This window comes from Azolla caroliniana, unplaced genomic scaffold (assembly GCF_043228905.1).
Source record: "Azolla caroliniana isolate FFs.n. ecotype wild unplaced genomic scaffold, voAzoCaro1.0.p SCAF_10, whole genome shotgun sequence".
Classification (NCBI taxonomy): Eukaryota; Viridiplantae; Streptophyta; class Polypodiopsida; order Salviniales; family Salviniaceae; genus Azolla; species Azolla caroliniana.
This window is the reverse complement of record NW_028230445.1, coordinates 5,203,584-5,223,772: the sequence shown is the minus strand read 5'-3', so window position 1 is coordinate 5,223,772 and position 20,189 is coordinate 5,203,584. Positions and strand designations below refer to the sequence as shown.

The 20,189-nt window shown below is 36.0% G+C and overlaps 1 protein-coding gene across 1 annotated transcript; it reads left to right on the top strand.

The window, feature by feature from the left end:
* Positions 1-1,862: 1,862 nt before the first annotated feature.
* LOC147858826 (uncharacterized) lies at positions 1,863-18,227 on the top strand. Its single transcript, XM_087325295.1, has 14 exons — positions 1,863-2,004; positions 3,018-3,144; positions 4,082-4,192; positions 8,263-8,360; positions 8,445-8,528; positions 9,940-10,100; positions 10,232-10,304; positions 15,127-15,172; positions 15,262-15,371; positions 15,444-15,551; positions 16,831-16,890; positions 16,982-17,043; positions 17,267-17,585; positions 17,775-18,227. The coding sequence occupies exons 1-14, from the start codon at positions 1,903-1,905 to the stop codon at positions 17,985-17,987; spliced, it is 1,674 nt and encodes a 557-aa protein (XP_087181421.1). The 5' UTR covers positions 1,863-1,902; the 3' UTR covers positions 17,988-18,227.
* Positions 18,228-20,189: the final 1,962 nt, after the last annotated feature.

Genomic DNA, 20,189 nt, shown 5'->3' with positions numbered 1-20,189 from the left:
TCACTACTCTACAATACACTATACATACCAAACCCATCGTTTGATGACGAGGATAAGTATAGGAATGCTACAAGGGTGCTAAACCATTGGAGATCCAACACTATGAATTTTATATCCATTGGGTCAAGGAAGCCAACATGATGCTAGACCAATTTTGGGGATAGGGAACAAGTTGCTTTTCACGACAATCCAAAACAACATGATGAGGCTAGTTTCTTAAATCTACATGCATTCATTGTTTCAATAACATCCATTTGCAAATCATCGGTTCTCCCTTTTTTGCAATGTTCAAAATGTTTCTCCAACCATGTATTCTTATTGTTGTGAATATCTCTATCACATTGTTTTAAGCAAACTACACTAAAATGGGTGAGAGTACTTTTAAAATATACCCTATGTTATTTGATGTACTATAAAAGATACACTTGTAGTTTGAGAAATGTTAGTATAAACAATTCGTAGAGAGGTGGAGTATAGTCTAAGCACTCCTAAACATCCAACAATCATGACATTGATGATGTTACTAAACACCATCATGTTGGTATTATCATAATGATCATGTTGTCTACATAATATGACCAAACAATGCCAATCACACTGCTTCATGACTATATATTTCATTATAAAAAAATGTTGCATAATCAATGATCAATACTAACGGTGTTAATTAGGGTTGATGTGTGACAATTCATGGAATACTTGATTAACCATACTCAAGAGATGACGTAATTTTTAACAAATAACACATACTTACAATATTAATCTTAATACAAGTTGGTATACTCTATTTTTTTATTCAAGGAATAACTGTCCATTTACTACAAAAGTAATTGGGCATTTGGTATTACGATTTGAGCTTCAAAATTTTAGTTTGAGATCACGTGCACGATAAAAAATAGAACTCCTAAAAAAGAGTGGGCTATAGGAGATTGGTCCATCCACTCTATAACATTATGACATGGGTAATACACGAGCTATAAATGGGGTTCTTTGATTCATGGCATTTATTAGGCATATTCTTTCACAAAGTCCACAACGAGCTCAACCGTTTCTTGGGATGATGAGCATAATTCCTTTAAATCATGGGCAAATAATGTGTACCCCAACACATCGTATTGTATAAAAGTCACACCCAGTTGTACATAACCACCACTTGTAACATAATCGGAGGTGGATAAGAATAAAAAGAAGAGGGAAGCGAAAATGCGAGCAAATAAGGGAGTTATGTAAGGAATGGTCAGAGTTTCGGTGAAGGGATCAACCAATATTAGAATGATCGATACATGTTAAAGACCGATCGGACCGACAGATCTAAAGGTGTGTTGTTCTGGGACTAAAAACCAAGAGAATGAAGAAATATGGTCATTTGGCATAGAGAAGCCTAGAAAGGCAAAGAAACCGCTATCTCTAGTGAACACACACAACTTAGAACCATACTAACGTAATATACTCAAATGCATTGGCAAACATTTTTTTTTTCATACGAATGAAAAACGAATGCGTACGTTATGAAAACATTCTTATGTTTTTTTTAATACACTTTAGACCTTAACTTTCTTACCTTAAATCTTTTTTTTTTTTTTTTTTTTTTTTTGCCTTTTATAATAAAAAAAAGAATGAATACAAAAGTATGGTATTTACCATACTTCGAGGGTGTTGACCATACTCGAAGGATTCAAACATTCGCGAATGATAAAATGCACGTATGGTACGTATGGTTCATACTATGACTTTGAAGCATGTTTTTGTGTTATGGCATGTAGATAACATTTGGCTCTGTCTCTCCGCCTCCCCTGTTTCCTCTGTGCTCGCTCCGCCCCTCTTCTGAAGATCACACAGAAGTGGCAGCAACAAAAAAGCAACGAAAACAAGCCCCCCAAAAACAAAAAACAAAACATTACCATGGTTGGATGGTCCCTCAATGTACAGAGAGTTGGATTCAGTTGCGGTGGCCTTCTCCAATCTTCTGCAGCTTCCCTTCACACCGTCGTTAGCTCTAACAAGGTTAGCTCTTACTTCTACTGAATTCTGCATTCTGAACATAGAAACAACCTTTTTGTCACATACATACACATGCTCACACATACACACATGCGTACATGTATGCATACTGCATAGTCGGACATCCTTATTTTATTTACACCGCTCACATTATGATGGTGGTTTCCATATTTCCAACAATTGTTCTCCTATTTTTAGGTGAGGAATAAACACCTTTGTGACATTATCAATCTCATGTATTCACAACCCATAGTATGTTAGCACCACTTGGTGGTGAGTTAGAACAAAGTGTCAGTATAGAAGGACTTGAACTAGTCGCATGTGATGATGGTATGCTACACCTTAAGATTCGAGACATTAGCAATGAACTGCTTATCAATCCATGATAGTTAGGAACACCTTTCATAACCCACATTAGAACCAAGCATGATGAAAATAGGAATGTTAAACGAATGAGGGAGCTTAGAGGTTATGGTTATGATAGACAAAAGCAGTTGACGCAAGGACTTGTGTTATTCACTACTTTTAAGTGAGTATGGAAACCTTACTACAATCACTAGTGTTAGTCACTACCTTTAAGTGAGTATGGAAAGCTTACTGTTATGCCAGATCTTGCGCGCATTGATTTCATCTGATCATACATGATCATGGTATGATGATGCTAGATAATGCACATTGCACACTGTGCGGATGTTAATTTTCTTACTTCCTTCACTATTTCAGTTAACGAGGGGCTTGAATACTTTTATTTTTGAAATAGAGATATTTAATACAGTTTCCTGCATTGTGCAATTGTCATGGAACCCTGATTCTAATAAACACTATGTTGTTTTAAGCAATAGGAACAAAATAAGGTATGGTGATGGTCATCATCTGACCGTCGACATTTTGCATACATTTTTGTAAGGAGAAAGGAAGAAATAAAACAGTGCTTTCTGTCCATAATTCTTTCACCAATGCTGCATTGAAGGAAGATTAAAATTAACAAAATTGAAACGGATGTATTCACTGATCAGGTGGCAACATCAATTTGTGTGGATCTCTACAGTCCAGAACTAGAGCTGTGCCAGTCTACTGAAGCGAAGGCTACAAAAGAGTTGCTTCATTCTACAGCATCGATCTTACAATATTCTACTCGAGAAGGTACCTACACAACTTGCCATTTTCTTGGTACAGAATTTTATTTAATTATTATAGAGGTCTGTGAACTTGAATTTATGTAAAAGTTCTTTCTAATCCATATATTTACTGAAGAATAGAAGTATTGTTCACTCATAAACCAACAAAAAGTATGATTCATTCATTTCATTGAAACTTTGAGTGATTTGCATTATTTTTTATTATTTATACATTGTAAACTACAGTCATACTTGTCTTCATGTGATGCAATATCATGAATATTTTAGTATGTGCGACATAAAGCTTTGGGCATTGACTCCACCACTACTTAGATGGAACTTCTCTTTGGGGGAAGGTAAGCAAAGTAAGGTTCTTGCACTTGGCTCGAGCTTTGGTCATTCTTGTATTGCAAATTATACTTGAGCTTCATAGGGGATTTGAGATACCACTTCTGTATGATTTCATGTGACATGACTAATGTTTGGAAAAATACAACACCTTGTGTATTTGTAGAGTATATTAAATTTGCTAGCATATGCCCTTGTATTCGCCATCTGGAGGTAATCCATCGTTATGTGTGCATCCAAATGCATCACATTTGGAATCTCCACTCGTAAATTTCTATGTGCACATACATCTGCATTGGTACACATGTGTTATGTACGTATATATGCTTATTGGACGTGTAAGAGTGATATATGTGTGGGTCTGATATGTCTGTGAACTCAAACGCGTCGTTTGTATTCACACAATTAGATGTATATGCATGTATGTATATTGATGTCCATCCATTTGTACATGTAGGTATATTTATGTATGTTGTGATTGGAAGTGGAGAGTCAATATGTTACAGGTGGTAATTTAATCTTGGGAAGAGAACTAGAAATGAATCAGAAATGCATGACATAGCTTCTCACGGGTCTCTAGTCTCAACTAATTTGGTTTTTGCTGCTGTATGTAGTATCTCGTAACATGTCCCGGTGGAAGGTGCTGAAGGAAGGAGAACATGGAATCGCAGACAAATCAATTCCAGCTTATGCATGGAAAGTGCTCGAAAGGCTGCAAGACAAAGGTAGTTTTTAAAAATTGAGGCCAATACAAAAGGATGAAGAGGAAGACTTGCATTGGGATTAAATTTTTTGATGTATACTCAAGTTCAACAATACCTCCCCTTCTAAAACATCCACCAAAACTTGAAGGCACAATCTAAACACAAACTATTTTAATTACGGAAAATAGGTGTAAATTGAGGTCATGAATTCTTATGTAGTGTGTATATATTCAACCATCATGATGGTATGTTGCCATAGCTTAGGTTCCTAACCTGTCATCGACCAACCACACATAGAGATAAGAGAGTTTCATTATCCGGTTAGCACTTGCAACATATACTTGCTAGTTGATGAGCTCATTAGAATAAAATTTATTGAGGAGACTGCAACTATTCAAGGAGTCTATGGAACCAAATAGTTCAATAGTGCAAATGTGGTTTGCCTCTTATTGATCCACTATATGAAAGTGGAATTAAAATTGAAGATAGTACTTTTAGTGGTTTTGATATTTGCCCCTGTCCAATCTGCATGGATTTGACAAGGCTTACAGCCGACCTAGTTATATTAGTAGTCGAATGTCACCAATCATACTCAAGAAACACCTTAAAATGCAGGATATTGATGTTTGGATATTATTTCCTTTGTGACTCCCTACACATACTTTTGTACATCTCCGTGTCCACCTCCTCACAAATAAGTACAATTATTGGGCTTCCACCATCTTTTCTTCTAATGGATATACAATAAGATATTTCTTTTATTTATCATATGCCCGATTTCTTTTTTTATTTCTATTTTAATAGTCCTTGTTTCAAGTTGCAAGAAGCAAAGTTTGTTGGATTATTTTGAATATGTTAATGAGAAATTTCATTTCATTTCATTTCAAAATGCAACAAGAATGCATTGATGGTTAGAAAAGTAGAAAACAAAATTGTGTGCTCTGTTGAAGATTTTATTACTAGAAACCCTACGAAAGCCCTATAAGGCAATAAAATTTGGAAGTTATAGATGGCATGGCTATTTAGATAACAAGCTTAACCACACATTCCTTGGTACATCTGCGTGTTGAAGTGTAGCACTAGCTTATTGAATGAAAGATGTCTTTGCATTAATAAAGTGTGAATATTTTAGGTATCTCACTCACTCCCCCTATCATTACGAGTTGGATCTTAATGTCATCATCTCCGCGAGGATAGCATAATTGGAGAACCACGTCCCAGAACCTACCAAGTAGGCCGCTTGTCGTATACTTGCATATATATCCTATATAAACTAACCCTATCCCCTTGTATCAAAGAGTAGTTATGTTGTGCAAATAGGAGCTCCATGGTAGAGTTTGTGTCGTGCATAAGAATATAGATGCATGCTATAAGTGATACAAATCCAAAGGAGTGTTTGAAGAGAGTTATTTGCTACTTTCCACATACGGATTCTATGATGGTCTCTCTTGGAGAATCATCATATTTACCATCCTTCGAAGATATCTTAAGTTTTGCTAGTATTCAAGATATAATACTAATAGGGGATGTTGTCATGAAGTGATGGGTCCAAGGGTAGATATAGATAGATAAATTCTATTATCGTCTTCGGAGGTCAAATATGACATATGAATCCAAAAATATTACATTTCGCATAATACATGTGAAAGTGAGTAGCGACTCTCGATGTTCAAGAACTTTACCAATGACTGTTGCAATGGAGAGTGCACATTGTGATTGTGAGAGAAATTCGTGCAAGGATTGGGCTCGGTCAAAGATGTGTGGAAAGCATGGTCGAATATGATCAAAGACAGAGAGCATTGTATCAAAATGTGATACTCAGACTCTCAAACTTGTTTAGGGCAAAGTGTGCATAGTCAACCACTCTCATCACTTGTGCCCCAATAGCTTGTCTCACATTGCAATGCATTGATCTAAGCTTCCGATATTAATTATTTTGAAAGCTGACCTTTTACTATTATTGAATCGAACGAAACCAAAAAAGCATCTAACGGGACTCTTTACCCCAATCATCTAGCTGTTGGTTGTATTCGCTAGTGTGAATGCTATGTCATGACATGGCATACCTAGAACGCCTCTCCGTCTCGTCGTTGCTTAAAATAGAAGATTTCTTTCAAGGGCGAAAAGAGTTCTCTTCTTTGTAGGATCTAACCTACGGATCTTGTAACTCAATAGATCGTTTTGACAGAATTGAGGTAGGTATGCCAAAACATCCAATCTTTTCTTGTGGGGAAGGATCATAATCGATCCGACTACTCGAGAAATTAGAATTGGAATTCGATTTCGACTGATACTTGGAAATAGTATTATTCATTACTAAATAGTGCATTGTCAAAACACCATCGATTTTCTGTACACTTTAAATATTTGGATGGGACCAATCTCTACATTGTTATATAAAGAAAGTAGATGTTAGAATATCAATGTCTTTCTCATTCTATGGTACATTGCCCAATTTTTCCAATTGACCCTGGAATTATGATACAAATGCATACAACGAAACTATTCGGTTGGCAGTAATGTATAATGAAGCAAATATTCAGCTACTTTTGCAATTAGTAACCTGTCAAGTGACTATTTAATTTAAAGAATGGACGATTACTCAAATATCTTTGTTTAAGCTGTGTGAAAGCAAAACCTCACCTATAACTGGCTTGATCCGGCTTTCTTTCTTGTGTAAGGCCCGAAAGAAAAGAAGCCGTTTAAAGTCTTACAGACAAAAGCAATGGTTCGAAAGGCAAACAACAGGATGGGCTCTAACATGTATTGATGTGTACGATTTCCTCATTTCGTGAAGAATATGGTTTGGTAATTAGGTGCACATGTGTTGTATAACGTGTGAATCATGAGCCTACACAATTGTCCCATGTTATGATACATTGGTGTTGCAAAAAGGCCTCATTTACAGAGGAATCTAGTGATGCATCATGAAGCAAATGTGTTGCATCCCATCCACCAAACCATTTTTCCATATCTTGCATCCAACCGGAACACAAAATTTTGCTTTATGCGTCATTTGGATCTTTTTGCTTGCTTCCCAAGTGATTCTAGGAAGTAGATGTGAGGGAGTTTTTTGAACATTAAGCATGTATTCAACAACCCTTTCCATAGCTATTATCTCAATGGGAAGTCATCCAGTCTCAAGGAGGGTGTATGGTGTTTGTTTCTTAACTTGTCGAAACTTTGTAAGAAAATATGTTTGGACATTTTCAAAATCTTTCCAAGTAGATTTAGGGATGCTACCACACCATATTTCTACCCCATAGAGAAGCACCGGTGTCACCAAAGTGTTGAAAATTCAAAAGGTATTTCTTGAGTACCTAACACTTAATATCTCCATGATTGCATGTGTTCTCAAATGCATAATATGCTCTCTTTCCCGCCTCTAAGCGGCATGTAGCACATTCTTTGTGGGCATTGTTTCTTTGTGGTGTGCCACTTGAGCTCGAGTGAAATCTTCATTTAAGTATATTTTCTCACCCTTGAATGCCTTTCTTTTAGATAGGAAAGCTTTTTTCTTGTTGGTACCCATGAAACGGATAATAAGGGCTTTAGCTCTAGACCCATCTCTTCCCACCCTCCATGCTGAAGCAAATGGAATATTTGATGCCCTAATCTTTGTTCCGAGATTCTTGGCATCTTCGTGTGGGCTTCCTTCCGAATAGGGATAATGAGATTCCTTAGTCATGTTTTATTTATTTACTTTTTTTTTATGTAGGTACATTTATTTTGGCTTGTACTCAAAGAAAAACTATTCTAGTTATTATTTGTAATGCTTTTGACATAAATTATTTTGTCAAGCCGATTTGTCATATAGTTCATGTAGCCCCCTTTCAGAAACATTAATACAATTGGTTTTTTCTTTATGTTTTCATACATTGCTTTATAGTTTAACATATTGCACTTCATCCATATTTATTGTGTGTGCTATTGTCTCTTGCATTTTTTTATTGAAACTATCTTGACTGCATTTATAAACTCAGGGTCAAGGTGATTCATGCATTATGTATTAATTGTAGGCTTGTGTATTTAATTTCTTATTGACAAATGCCTCTTTGAATGTTAATATATTTTGTAATTGGAATAAGCAGGACATGAAGTTTACCTTGTTGGAGGTAGTGTGAGAGACATGCTACTGAAACAAGTTCCCAAAGACTTTGATGTGATAACTACCGCTCAACTTAAACAAGTATATATTTGCTAGAATTTGATGTGACAATTACTAAACAAATGGAGGTCCTTAATGTTGACTTGAAACTCTTATCTATGACAGGTTAAACATGCATTCCCTCGCACATTTATTGTTGGAAAGCGTTTTCCAGTTTGCCATGTTCATATTAATGACAAAATTGTGGAGGTATTGAAATTATTTATAACTCTGTGATATTCATATTAACTAAGAAACATAATGGAAAATTTCTGAAGCTTGCCCAGAATGTTTTATTGTGTTTTGTTCTGAAAACAATAACTGACAAAGGGTAAATTCATGCCACCAAAACTTACATCCTGATGTACTCATGTTTTCAAGGATATCTACAACGATACTAATTATGTAGATTATTCTCACAAGCAAGCTAACTTAACTTATGATTCCCTTTGATAATGATAATGTTGTTGCACTATGTCGAAGTTTCTGTTTTATTTCATCCCAGGTTCATACGTAAAATGTTTTCGCCTTATTGAACTGTAACTTAGGAAATGCTGAAGTTTTAAGTTGTATAGTGATGTCTTATGAGAAAGAATTGAAATAGAAAAATTCTGGAAACTAGGATATTGCTCATATACAAGCGAGAAACTTTGATAGCGTGAAGAAATGAAATTGGAAGGCTGGAAGCATGGAGGTGGACACTGTGCCAGTGACTATTTTCACCCTGGAAATATACAGTTGTGTAGGGAATTTTCAGGATGAAAATGTCCTTCAAAAAAAGAATCCCATTTGTCTTCTATATCGTTGAAGGGAAATTGTAACACCTAGGCAATAAACAAGGATTCATACTTGGATAAGTTCCAATAGTTTCGAATGCCTAAAACTTCCAGAACTTATCAGATTTATTTCAAGCACTTCAACTTAATTTAAGTTTTTTGCGTCCTTCTTTTGTTTTAATGTCATATTCCATTACCACAACCATTTCTTTTGCTCTTACTTTACAATCGCAATCTTGCCTTTCATTAAAGATGTTTCTGGAGCTTTGTTCTGTATGAAACACCTTTTCAGTTAGTTTCTTATACACTCCATTTTGTATATTTTAAATTGATCAAACCTTTCAATGTTGCAAAACTAATTGAATCCACATATTCAATATTTATATTGTATTTGAAAATTTTAAATTTCTGTGTTGATTCAACTGTTTTCAGTTTGATTTTCTTTAATAAAACGTTTCTAAACCTTATCCATATGTTGGGATATTTCTTTTTCCCCCTTTGAGTTTGTCCTTTTTAGTCATATCTCTAATTCCTTTTTACTTCACCTTATGCCGAATTATAATATTGCAGTATAATGCAAAACGATTCCTACATAAGGAAGATTTATGTTTTCTAAAGTATTCTCAGTATAGCATGTTTTCTAAGGATTCCTACATAAGGAGGCTACTAAATTTATGTGAAATAGATATTGGTGGCATGGAAGGTATCAAAAGCATTCATCGTGTGCAATTGTATTGAGATTGTCTTCTGTAATATTTACTTTCTGCATGCAAAGTTTTGAAGCTTTAAGCTTTTGGTTAATTTTTCTAAAATTTATGTTTTTTTTTAATAAATCGGAATGACAGGTTTCAAGTTTTAGTACAGTAGCGAATATTCCTGGAAAAGGCAAGGTTCCTTTACCTATTGGTGACCCAGATTTTGGGGAGATAAAGAAGTCAAGTACATCATTTCGGAGACATCGTGCTCGGTGGGAGAACAGTATGAGACGTGATTTTACAATCAATGGGTAAAATCTATTTCTGTTTTTCCATGATATTTTCTATTTACAAATCAAAATCGAAGTTGACATTGTGACTTTATTTTGTGCATAGTTTATAAAAATGAAAATTTACATCGTGACTTTATTTTTGTGTGCAGTTTATTATATAATCCTTTCGAGAAAACCTTGTATGATTACTTGGGTGGTGTGGAAGATCTAATGAAGAAGAAGGTTATTCTCGTATCTGTTCTGGTTATATTTAATATCGTTATTGTTTCTACTTTAGTTTCATAAATGATCTCTGTTCTCTTTTCAAGACCGATCTACTGTGTGGTAATTTGGTAGAACACATATGGTGGCAAGTAAAGACTTCGTTAACACCACATCATTATAGAACATGATAACTTGATAGTTTTAACCACATGTGAACTAAAAGAAAGGGCTTGGTTGACTTTTGGACATTGAAAGTCAACATTGGTGATCACAAGCTAAGTAGACATTGTACTGTAAATTTCCCATGAAGCAATATTTTCATGGGAAACCTCCATTCCATGTTAGTCTTTGAAATAATTTATGTAGTAGTTAACGTAGATATCTAACAAAGCTTTCAACCAATAAACCTTCATATTTATATGTACCTCTATATGGCATTAAATAGCAGGACTCCATCAACATAATGCATGGAAATAAATGGCAACATTGATGTGTTGAAATACATTTCCCAGGCATTCTAGATTGAAATTGCAGAAAAATTACACATTTGGTATGATTTGGGCAGTCTTGGGCACATTTTGTTACAACCTTGGAATTAAGCTTCTTTCTTCTGAAAGTTTGTCAACGTAATTTTCATTGCTGTATAATCTTTCTAATAATGCATTTGCAAGTAATTGGAAATAGTGCAGAATTAGATTTTAAGACTATCCGGGTTCTTATTATTTAGCCCAACAATAATGTAGTTCATTCCTTTCTTATCTTATGTTGCTCTGCAGGCCAAACATGAAGGCTGCGGCTATAGATTTTTTTTCCTTTGATGCCTCCTTTCCTTGAATGATACCAACTCAAAGAAAGACATAATGAACATCACACTAGAAAGACTATCTGTAATACAAGGGCTAGAAGTAGAGGTGGTCTTGAGTTGGGCTGCTGAAACTATGAACCTGAACCCAGAAGATTTACTTGGATATTATCTATGGTTGATTGCTTTTTGGTAAAAAATTTAGATGTCATGCATTGCTTGGAGTTCACTTTGGAAGGTTTCCCTACTAGATGGACTCAGCATACCATTGTACCAATCCTCAAGAGTGGAAACCTCACAATGCTAAGCAACTATAGGACAATCATATTGGCCACTACTTGGCTAAACTATATGGCTCGATTCTAGAATCAGAATTGAGTATATGGGCAGATCAGAATGGCTGCCGTTCAGCTGGACAGGCAAGCTTTCGGAAGGGGTTCACAACTTTGGATCACATATTGATCCTCCGGGCCCTTTTCGAGGAGGGAACAGCATATAATAAGAGGATTTATTGCTGTTTTGTGGATTTCCAAAATCCTTTGACATTGTGCAACCTGCTCGGGTTATGCAACGGCTAGAAGCCCTTGGTGTTCCTACAGATATGCAATGGGGAGTCTATGCACTCTATGAATCCGTGTTAGGAAAAGTGTGGTCATCCAAGGGGTTGCCAGAGGTGGTAGCGAGCACAATCGGATTGAAGCAAGGATGCCCACTATCACCAACTCTCTTCGGTCTCTATATAGATGAGGTATCACATTATATAGAGAGATTCAGGGGTTCGGGAGCATGTCTAGTAGGTGTAGCTATACAAATATTACTATATGCTGATGATATTGTGTTGATTTCTGACTCTCCAGAGGGACTACAAAGACATCGAAACGCCTTAAAACTATTTTGTACCGACAAAGGTTTGTCAATAAACATTGATAAAACTAAAGTCATGGTGTTTAGCACCACTCAAGCATGGGTAACAAGATCAGAATCGGAATTCTTCTTGGGAGAGGAAAAGATGGAATACACACACTCCTACACATACCCAAGAGTAACATTTACAGGGCCTAGGTTGTCATTACGGGAGGCTGCTTGTGCCCGACTTTCTCGTGGATATGCAGCCCCGTGTGCTCTCGAGAGACAATGTGCATATTTGCAGTTCCAAGAGTCACGAACGAAGTTGTGGTTATTTGATACACTTGTCACACCAACTCCTTTCTATAGAGTAGAAACGTGGGACCGAGTCTTAATAAGGCAAATTATTAGAAAGATTTAGAGACCTTGATTGCTCGTATGATAAGGAGCAAAGCATCGGTGGTGCCCCATGATATAATCCTGGCATAGATGGGAGAAGCACCTATAATCACTGAGGCATTGTTCCGATCAATCACATGTATCCAACATCTCTGGGAGCTCCCTAAACGAAGGCACCCAAGGTTGGGACTTATGTCAAGACAACTGGCTGAAAATGGAGACACTCATTGTTGGTATGCTGAAATGCAGCAATTGTTCGAGTTACATGGCACAAATATAAATGCACCACCCCCGCTCCAATATAGCTTGGACTCTCCCCATCTAAATATGACCAAAGTGGAAAAGAATAAAGCGATCCAAAGTGATATTATTAACTTGGAAAACAAGATAACATGGATCAGCTCCGAAATATCACTTGGTACGAAGATGGCCCACTACAAGACATGGTTTTTACACACATTGGAAGATGGGTTCATCATTAGGCACTTTATATGGATATACATCTATCCTATTCTCTACGTAGTGTGATAGGGCAGCTGCGAACTTCATCTCATCAGCTGGAGATTGAGGTAGGCAAATATACACAAATATGTCTAGAAGAAAGAATTTGCCAATTGTGTCATTAAGGAGTGGAATCCGAAGAACACTGTGTTTGTCATTGTAGTGTCTTTTATGAAATCAGAGAGAGATACCATTGCCTCTTTAAACAAGGCTTTGGCCTGTGGCACAAGGTAATGGAATATGAGGACCAACGGTGCCTACGACTTTTCTTGCTAGAACTCAAGAGACATAGGTAAAAGTTGTTGAAGGACAATAATACAGCCACACAAGCTCATCCACAAAGAACAATCACAACGTTCTTTTGCCCCATCACTCCCACTAATGCTACAAGTCAATCAAGGGATACACAAATGGGCTCCCGATCAGGACATAACAAAGGGGTTACAATAGATTGGGCAATAGCAATTTGTCGTGCATGTAGGCCCCGGCCCCATGGACCATGGCCTCAACACCCTTGTCATCAACAGATAAAGGCCATTATCTCCTGCCATCGTAGGTGCTTCCCTCGCTTCGGAGATCTCCCCATTCTGGATCGACCTATGCTAGAGATCTTTTGAAGTTACACTATATCTAACTTGTTAATCTCACATGTGCCGAAAACCAGATTCCCTCGTCTCTTTTTATCTTATTTACTTGTATATTTATTGAGTAATATTTATTTTATTTTGATTTGTTGTTCTTGAAGACGAGAAAACACTTAAGATGTAATCTCTTGTTTGCTCTTATAGGCCGTTTTGGCCTCTTAGAAGGCGTTAATATATCTTTCATTCTTTCATTCTTTCTAATTGTTAAAACTTCTGAGATTACACCTTTGTCATAGAATGTAACACCTTCTGCAAGTGAAGATACACGCATTTGTCTGGGTCACAGAGCTCTTTTTCTTTTGAAATATTCTGGAATACTGCCATAATGCTGCAGTTTTTTGACAATGGTGATGTCATGTCCATTGTCCAATTAAGCATGTCCATTTTCCAGTCCAGCGTCAGTGTGATTTGATCCAGGTGTCATCAAATGTCTGGCAAGAGATGTTATACTCTCTGGAAAATCTGCTGCTCATGTTCAAGGTAAGGCAGGTAAAAATCTTTTGGAGAGGATAGCATGTGGGCACTATCAAGGCTAGAAGGGGTAATATAGGCACATGGAAGAGACATTCACCAAACAAAGATCTGTGGATTACGTAACAAACAATTTCCAAGCATTAGAAAGCATCATGTTTATGCAACAATCTGAATACTACGAGAGTGCAAGGAATATTTATAGAGTTGTGCACAAAAAATGAACAGATTGACATGCGAGTCAGCTTTGCTTAAGAAATTAACATCACAAATACTCGAACATCATTGATAAGGCTGGGATATTAGAAAACTGTTATGAACAGTACTAAGGTACCAAAGAGACTGGAAGCAGCAGTAATAAAACTAAATAATATATACCTACAAGCATACTGAATTAAACTAGTGGAGTAGTGGACAGAAAATCAGATGAAATAAATGCCAGAATAAAGTGAATCTAGAGATAGAGTGTGTCTAGAAAGGAGAGATTAATTCTGGAATTGTCACTCTCCACATCATGCACAGAAAGCCTTGTGTTTGATTTTGATAAATGAACTTACAGATAATAGACCCTGGGAATTTTCTCTAAATTTGTGGAACATTTTTATCTGATTTACTAGCAACAATTTCAAATAATAAAACTGAGGATCTGAACTCCATTATTCCCATATTCTACAGAATCTGGTTCTTCTGTGCTAGTGACATATATGAATAAGAGACACTGAATTTGTACCATCATTATTCATAAAGAAAAAGAGCACATATATTTCTATCCACATAAGTTGAGGTGACATTCTAGCTCACATTGTACTAGACCCATGGAATTTTCTCCAAATTTGTGGAACATTGTTAAATTTCCTAGCAACAGTTTCAAGTAATAAAACAGAAACTTTTGGACTCCATTCTCATAATCCATCAAATCTGGTTCTTCCATGCTAATCACAACTAATACATATAATTAAGAGATACTGGATCTATACCCTAGTGATTTGTAAAATCTATCATCTCGGCCTATTACTGCTTCCCAGGACTCAAATATATAATTTCCAGGACTACAGAATCCAGAGAGAAGCTTCTTATTCCGAATAACGTATATTAAACTTTACGAAAGGGGAGTATGTGAGATTTCAGGAAATGGTATTTCAATAGTTTTCTTCATCTTCTTGTTTTTGAAAAATAGGTCCGAACTGTTACACCTGCAACTATATCTTTTGCAGAAGACTCAGGTAATTTTTTGTCATGAAACAGAACTATCTTTCTGTCTGCATTATTATGTGTTAAGCTTTGTATGTTGAGAATTTTCTGGTCTGGACAGCCCGTATTTTACGCGCTTTGCGTATTGCTGCGAGACTTGGTTTCAAGTTTTCACGGGAAACTGCTCAAGCCATACAACTCCACTCAGGTTCTATAAATAATCTTAATCAGGTAAACTTTTACAAAACAGTTTTGAATTCCTTGACTGTGCAAACATATTGTGAAAACTCATTGCTTCATTAGGAAAGGCTAAGACTGGAAATGAATAACTTGATGAGTTATGGTGCGTCAGAACCATCTGTTCGTTTGCTTTGGAGGTTTGGGTTGCTTGAGATCTTATTTCCTGCTCAGGTTATATTCTTATTGAAATTTTTTCTTATTTTTATTGAATAATGAAAGATTATGGCTCATTGGGTAGATATCGTAAGTGATATAAAGGAAGTACAGTTTGATTGTTGGGTTTGAAGGCACCCATTCTCAGTCACAGGTTTAATGAGGAAACTAATTGACTTTACAGTACAACTCTCACAAGCATCTCAACTTCATCCATCACAGAGAGCTTATGTCATCTGGTTCTCATCTTTGAAAATGATCAAATGTCTATCCCATTGTAGTATGGAGAAACATCGAAAGGCCATTAGTTATGATGATTTTCGGCATGATGAGCAAACCATCAGTACGACACAGCAAAGTTAGATCTGAGTTAGGAGCACAGCCAATTGTCACAAAGACACTTTTCAAGCTGTGACTTTTATTCATTGAAGCTGTAAGTGCGTAGGCATCGTTATCACAGTTGTCTCTTGCATCATCTATACAACTAGCAGAGGAAGGTTGAACCAGTTGTTGGTATTCACAAATGAAAGATCGGGTCCAAAACATGGTATTGGTTTAGATAAATATGATTTCAGTCAGAGAATGGATATGACTAAGGGCAAATACCATTAGACTGGATATAAAATATATTTGGATCAAATCCAAAAAGGCAACTAGGCACAAAGACGGCAAGTCAACTCTTACATACGTCTCAGGCTTGCAGCATTAATTTGATAGTTATTTTGGTATTAATAGAATCAAGTATTCTTCTAGGACTTCTGGAGTTGTATCACTTGCTAATGTAGTTTATATTGCTTTCTCCCACGTTTGGTGTTCACTTCATACCTTGTATTGCAAGTTGAATGTGTGGTCACAAATAATTGCGTGTGTATTTGGGAGCTATAAATGTTTTAATCGTGTCTGTGTGATAGTCATTGATGTGCCAGCAGGCTCTCATGCACCCACCTATTTGAATGCAGGATACTCCATAGCTTTGGTTGTTGATTCAGGCCTTTCTTCACTACTAATTGCCATGATTCTTAGTACCTTCAAGCATTTGGTAGACTAGGCGTATTTGAACAAGGTGGCATCTCATCATGCTTCACACTAGTCTAAAAATGTTTCCAAATCTAATCTATAACATTGGAAGGAATGGGTCGTATCTCTATGCTTACAGGCTAATGTATTATCACATGAAAATTGTTGTTGAAATCAACAGTAAATATTTTACTGCTACTTGCCATCACAAAAGTATTTGGTAGATTTGAAGGTGTGAATGTTACCATGACAAAAATAAGATTTATGAATGTTTTTTCAGGCTGCGTACCTTGCAGGTCAAGGATTCAAAAGACAAGATAAAATTTCCAATATGCTCTTAGTAAGTGAAGCAACAAACCGTAAGAGATTTTTCTGACAATGGATCTGGATGTTCTTTAACTTAACTAAAACCTCTACATTCTAACCTCCAGCTGTTGCTGCAAAATCTGGACAAACTAATCACTCCAGCCAAGCCTTGCCATTGCACTTTATGGTAAGCTTTCTATTGCCGTATACAAAATCCTAAACTCTTTCCTGACAAATTTATGGTGTAGAAGCTTGAAATAAGTCTGCACATTAGCTATAAAGCTTTCACTTTATCCAATTATGATTTATAAGGTCTTTTAACATTTTAAAAATGCAGAAAATGTTGACATTAATGCATTCCTTTGAAGCTTATTATCTCCCTCTTCACTTTTTAATATATTGTTATGCAGGATAAATCTTCTAGCATTGCACTTGGCGCTTCATGATAATCCACAAAGTCAAGTGGTAGTTACAGCTTTAGCGCTGACAATACATGGAAATGAATTAGGTCCAGCAGTGATCAAGGCAATTAAGTTAAATGAAAAGTATGGAGATTTAGTCAGTTTTCCTGAGCTGAAAAATGATAGTCCCAAAATGGCTAAGGGGAAAATCAAACAGAGAGTCTTGCAACTCTGTAAAGATTCAATAAATTCCTTAAATCTGATGGCCAGTTCAGAGTATGTTTCAAAAGCGATGTCAAATCATCCAGAAGCACCATCTTCTAGTGTGGTAACGATTTTGCATTCTTTTCTTTCTTATAAAGCATAAAGAAAGAAGCCACATTTCTTCTTTCCTTAGTTTTGTATTTTACAATACTGTAAATACATGTTCACAAGCTCACTGTCAAACATCGTAATTTAGATACATAATGAGTTAGAATTATGCTTGTTTTATTCATTTCATCACTCCTTTTTCCAGGTTATGCCAACAAAGCAATTGTTGTGTAGATGTGAGAAAGTATTCCTTCAAGTAAGTGAGAAAGCACGGAAACCAGAGAATGCAACTGAAAAAGTTCGCAAGCGGAGCATCAATAGGGCAGCTTTGCTTAATGGATCCTTGGATGAAGTTAGCTTTGTATTTGGTCATATTGTTCTCACAACTCTCTATCCGAAGGGTGCCAAAAAAAGCTAGAACCCAGTTCAGATGGTTGAAATGACTATTTGAGTGGGGTATCGAAAATCAAAATTAGCGAATAGGATGGTATGCCATGATGAAAACAGATGATGGAAATTGGTGGTGCTGTATGCTTTCCTGAATTGAATCTAACAGAAAACATGCTTTCCAATACTCTGGTGGTACATGGACCATGAAACAAGGCTTATGGAAATGTACATTGGAAATCAGATGAAGTGGAAATGTCGCTTGTACAAATCTTTTGAGCATTAGTTATCTGCATCATATTTAAGGTGTACTTCGTCATTCTGTGACAAAAGGAAAACAATTAGGACATACCAATTTGTTTTAGCATAAATTTGTGCTAATGGTAACAAGAGTTTGACATCAAATAATTAAGAAAGGTTCCCTCATAGAATGGCAATCACGCATTTGAATTCATCAATAAGAAATATCTATAAAGGGCCAACAGAAATATATATAATGACTTAAGTATTTCCTTATCGTGGAAAAGAAACATGGTTGACGAGCACAAGTAACTTGATGATGGAGAAGGATATGGTTTTTGGAGTGTCCTAACAGTGGAATACATATATGCTAGAATATATCTTTGTTGTATTCATGCTATTACACTAAACCTGGATTTATTATAGCGCGTTACTTTAGGAATTATGCATAGAATAGAGAGTGAAACATAAGCTAAGATAATATAATTGTAAGACATGACAACACGAAAAAAAAAATCATGTTGACTAGAGGTTCAGCCACTTTATAAAAACACAAATCATGATGAAATTACTAGTATGAGTTGCATTAGGTTATGAATGATTATGACTTATACTTTCGAATTTCCTTAAGAATGGGGTTCATAGTGCTTCATTATAATGGTTAGCATGCGTATGTTGCATGCCAATTTCATACATGCTTGTTAACCACTTACATACAACTAAATGTTGGTTAGAGATCAAGAAAGTAGTGCCAACGAAAAGAGACGAATGAATAAATGCAAGGACAAGATATTAATAATAAAAGATAGATATAACTTAGTGTGAACAGGCCCAAGGGCATTGTAGAAGTTATAAAAGACATTTGCTGAGTCTTCTTAGCTTCATCTTGTTATTTTAGTAAAGTTAAGCCTTCTTTAATATCCTTAATCTCGAATTAGCTATAACCCGAACTAATTACTTAAGTTAATATTACATGAAGACCCAAACCTTAGGTCTCAATCTTAAGTGTTTGGGATGATGGTTATAGCTCTTGCAAAGTGTTGCTTTGACTTTTGATTGATCTCATTGTCATCTTTTTTCTTTCTTTCCTTGTTTATTGTATTAATTTATGAACATTTATGTTTAGGTGAAGACTTTGACCTCTTATGTGTGTGATTACGTACGTAAGTGTTGGCTCACTCCTTTCTTGTTGTTTGTTCATAGCTTAGGAGTAGATTGACACTATTCCTACTTGACTTGCCAACAATTCTAGTGAACTTTGTCCTAGACTTACAGATTTAGTTTCTAGACTAGTTAGGTGAGGCTAACTAGAACAATTTGAGGCAACCCCACCAAACTTCCCCACAATGTTGGATGTAAGGACTTTTGGTTATGGCATTTCTTCTCTTTGCATTCCCTTAGGCTTTTTGACACTTGAGGAGGTACATGTTTGTTTCTTGGTGGTGCAACATATTTATTAGATGCATTCGTCACACATCTAATGATTACATCATTATCTTATGCATTTGTCTCTTGCATAATAACATAGATGAGATAGTGATACCTTAGCATTTATTTTATGACTTTGATGCTACAAAGTAAGCTACCCAGCCAACAACTAAAGTGTGAGTGTGCATATTTAAGAGATAGATGTTTAACATCAACAAGAGACTGATTGCAAACTTTACGATGAGGCCTAGCCCTTACTGAGGATTGAACTTGAACCTAGGTGCATGGGTTTGTAAAAACCCTTGTGTTACAAGTAGGGTACAAATAAATACAAGAGAAAGAAGAGGCCGATAATGCATCATTCGTGGTTTTTACACATGATCATGGTGCGACAATTGCTATTTCGTGGTCTTTACAAAATTTATTATGATGCTTTGGATGTAGGTGGGCCATGCAAGTCTTGAACCTGTGACATTTTTATTATTAACACAACACTTTAACCAACTGAGCTAATAGGTCAACGCTTGTTTCTCTTGCTATAGTCTTTATCAGTTCTAATTTTGCA

Bases quoted from the DNA above. Each gene is read 5' to 3' on its own strand.
- LOC147858826 (XM_087325295.1), top strand. From the start codon at position 1,903: ATGGTTGGATGGTCCCTCAATGTACAGAGAGTTGGATTCAGTTGCGGT. The intron at 2,005-3,017 runs GTTAGCTCTTAC...TTCACTGATCAG, and splicing joins CCGTCGTTAGCTCTAACAAG to GTGGCAACATCAATTTGTGT. The intron at 4,193-8,262 runs GTAGTTTTTAAA...TGGAATAAGCAG, and splicing joins CGAAAGGCTGCAAGACAAAG to GACATGAAGTTTACCTTGTT.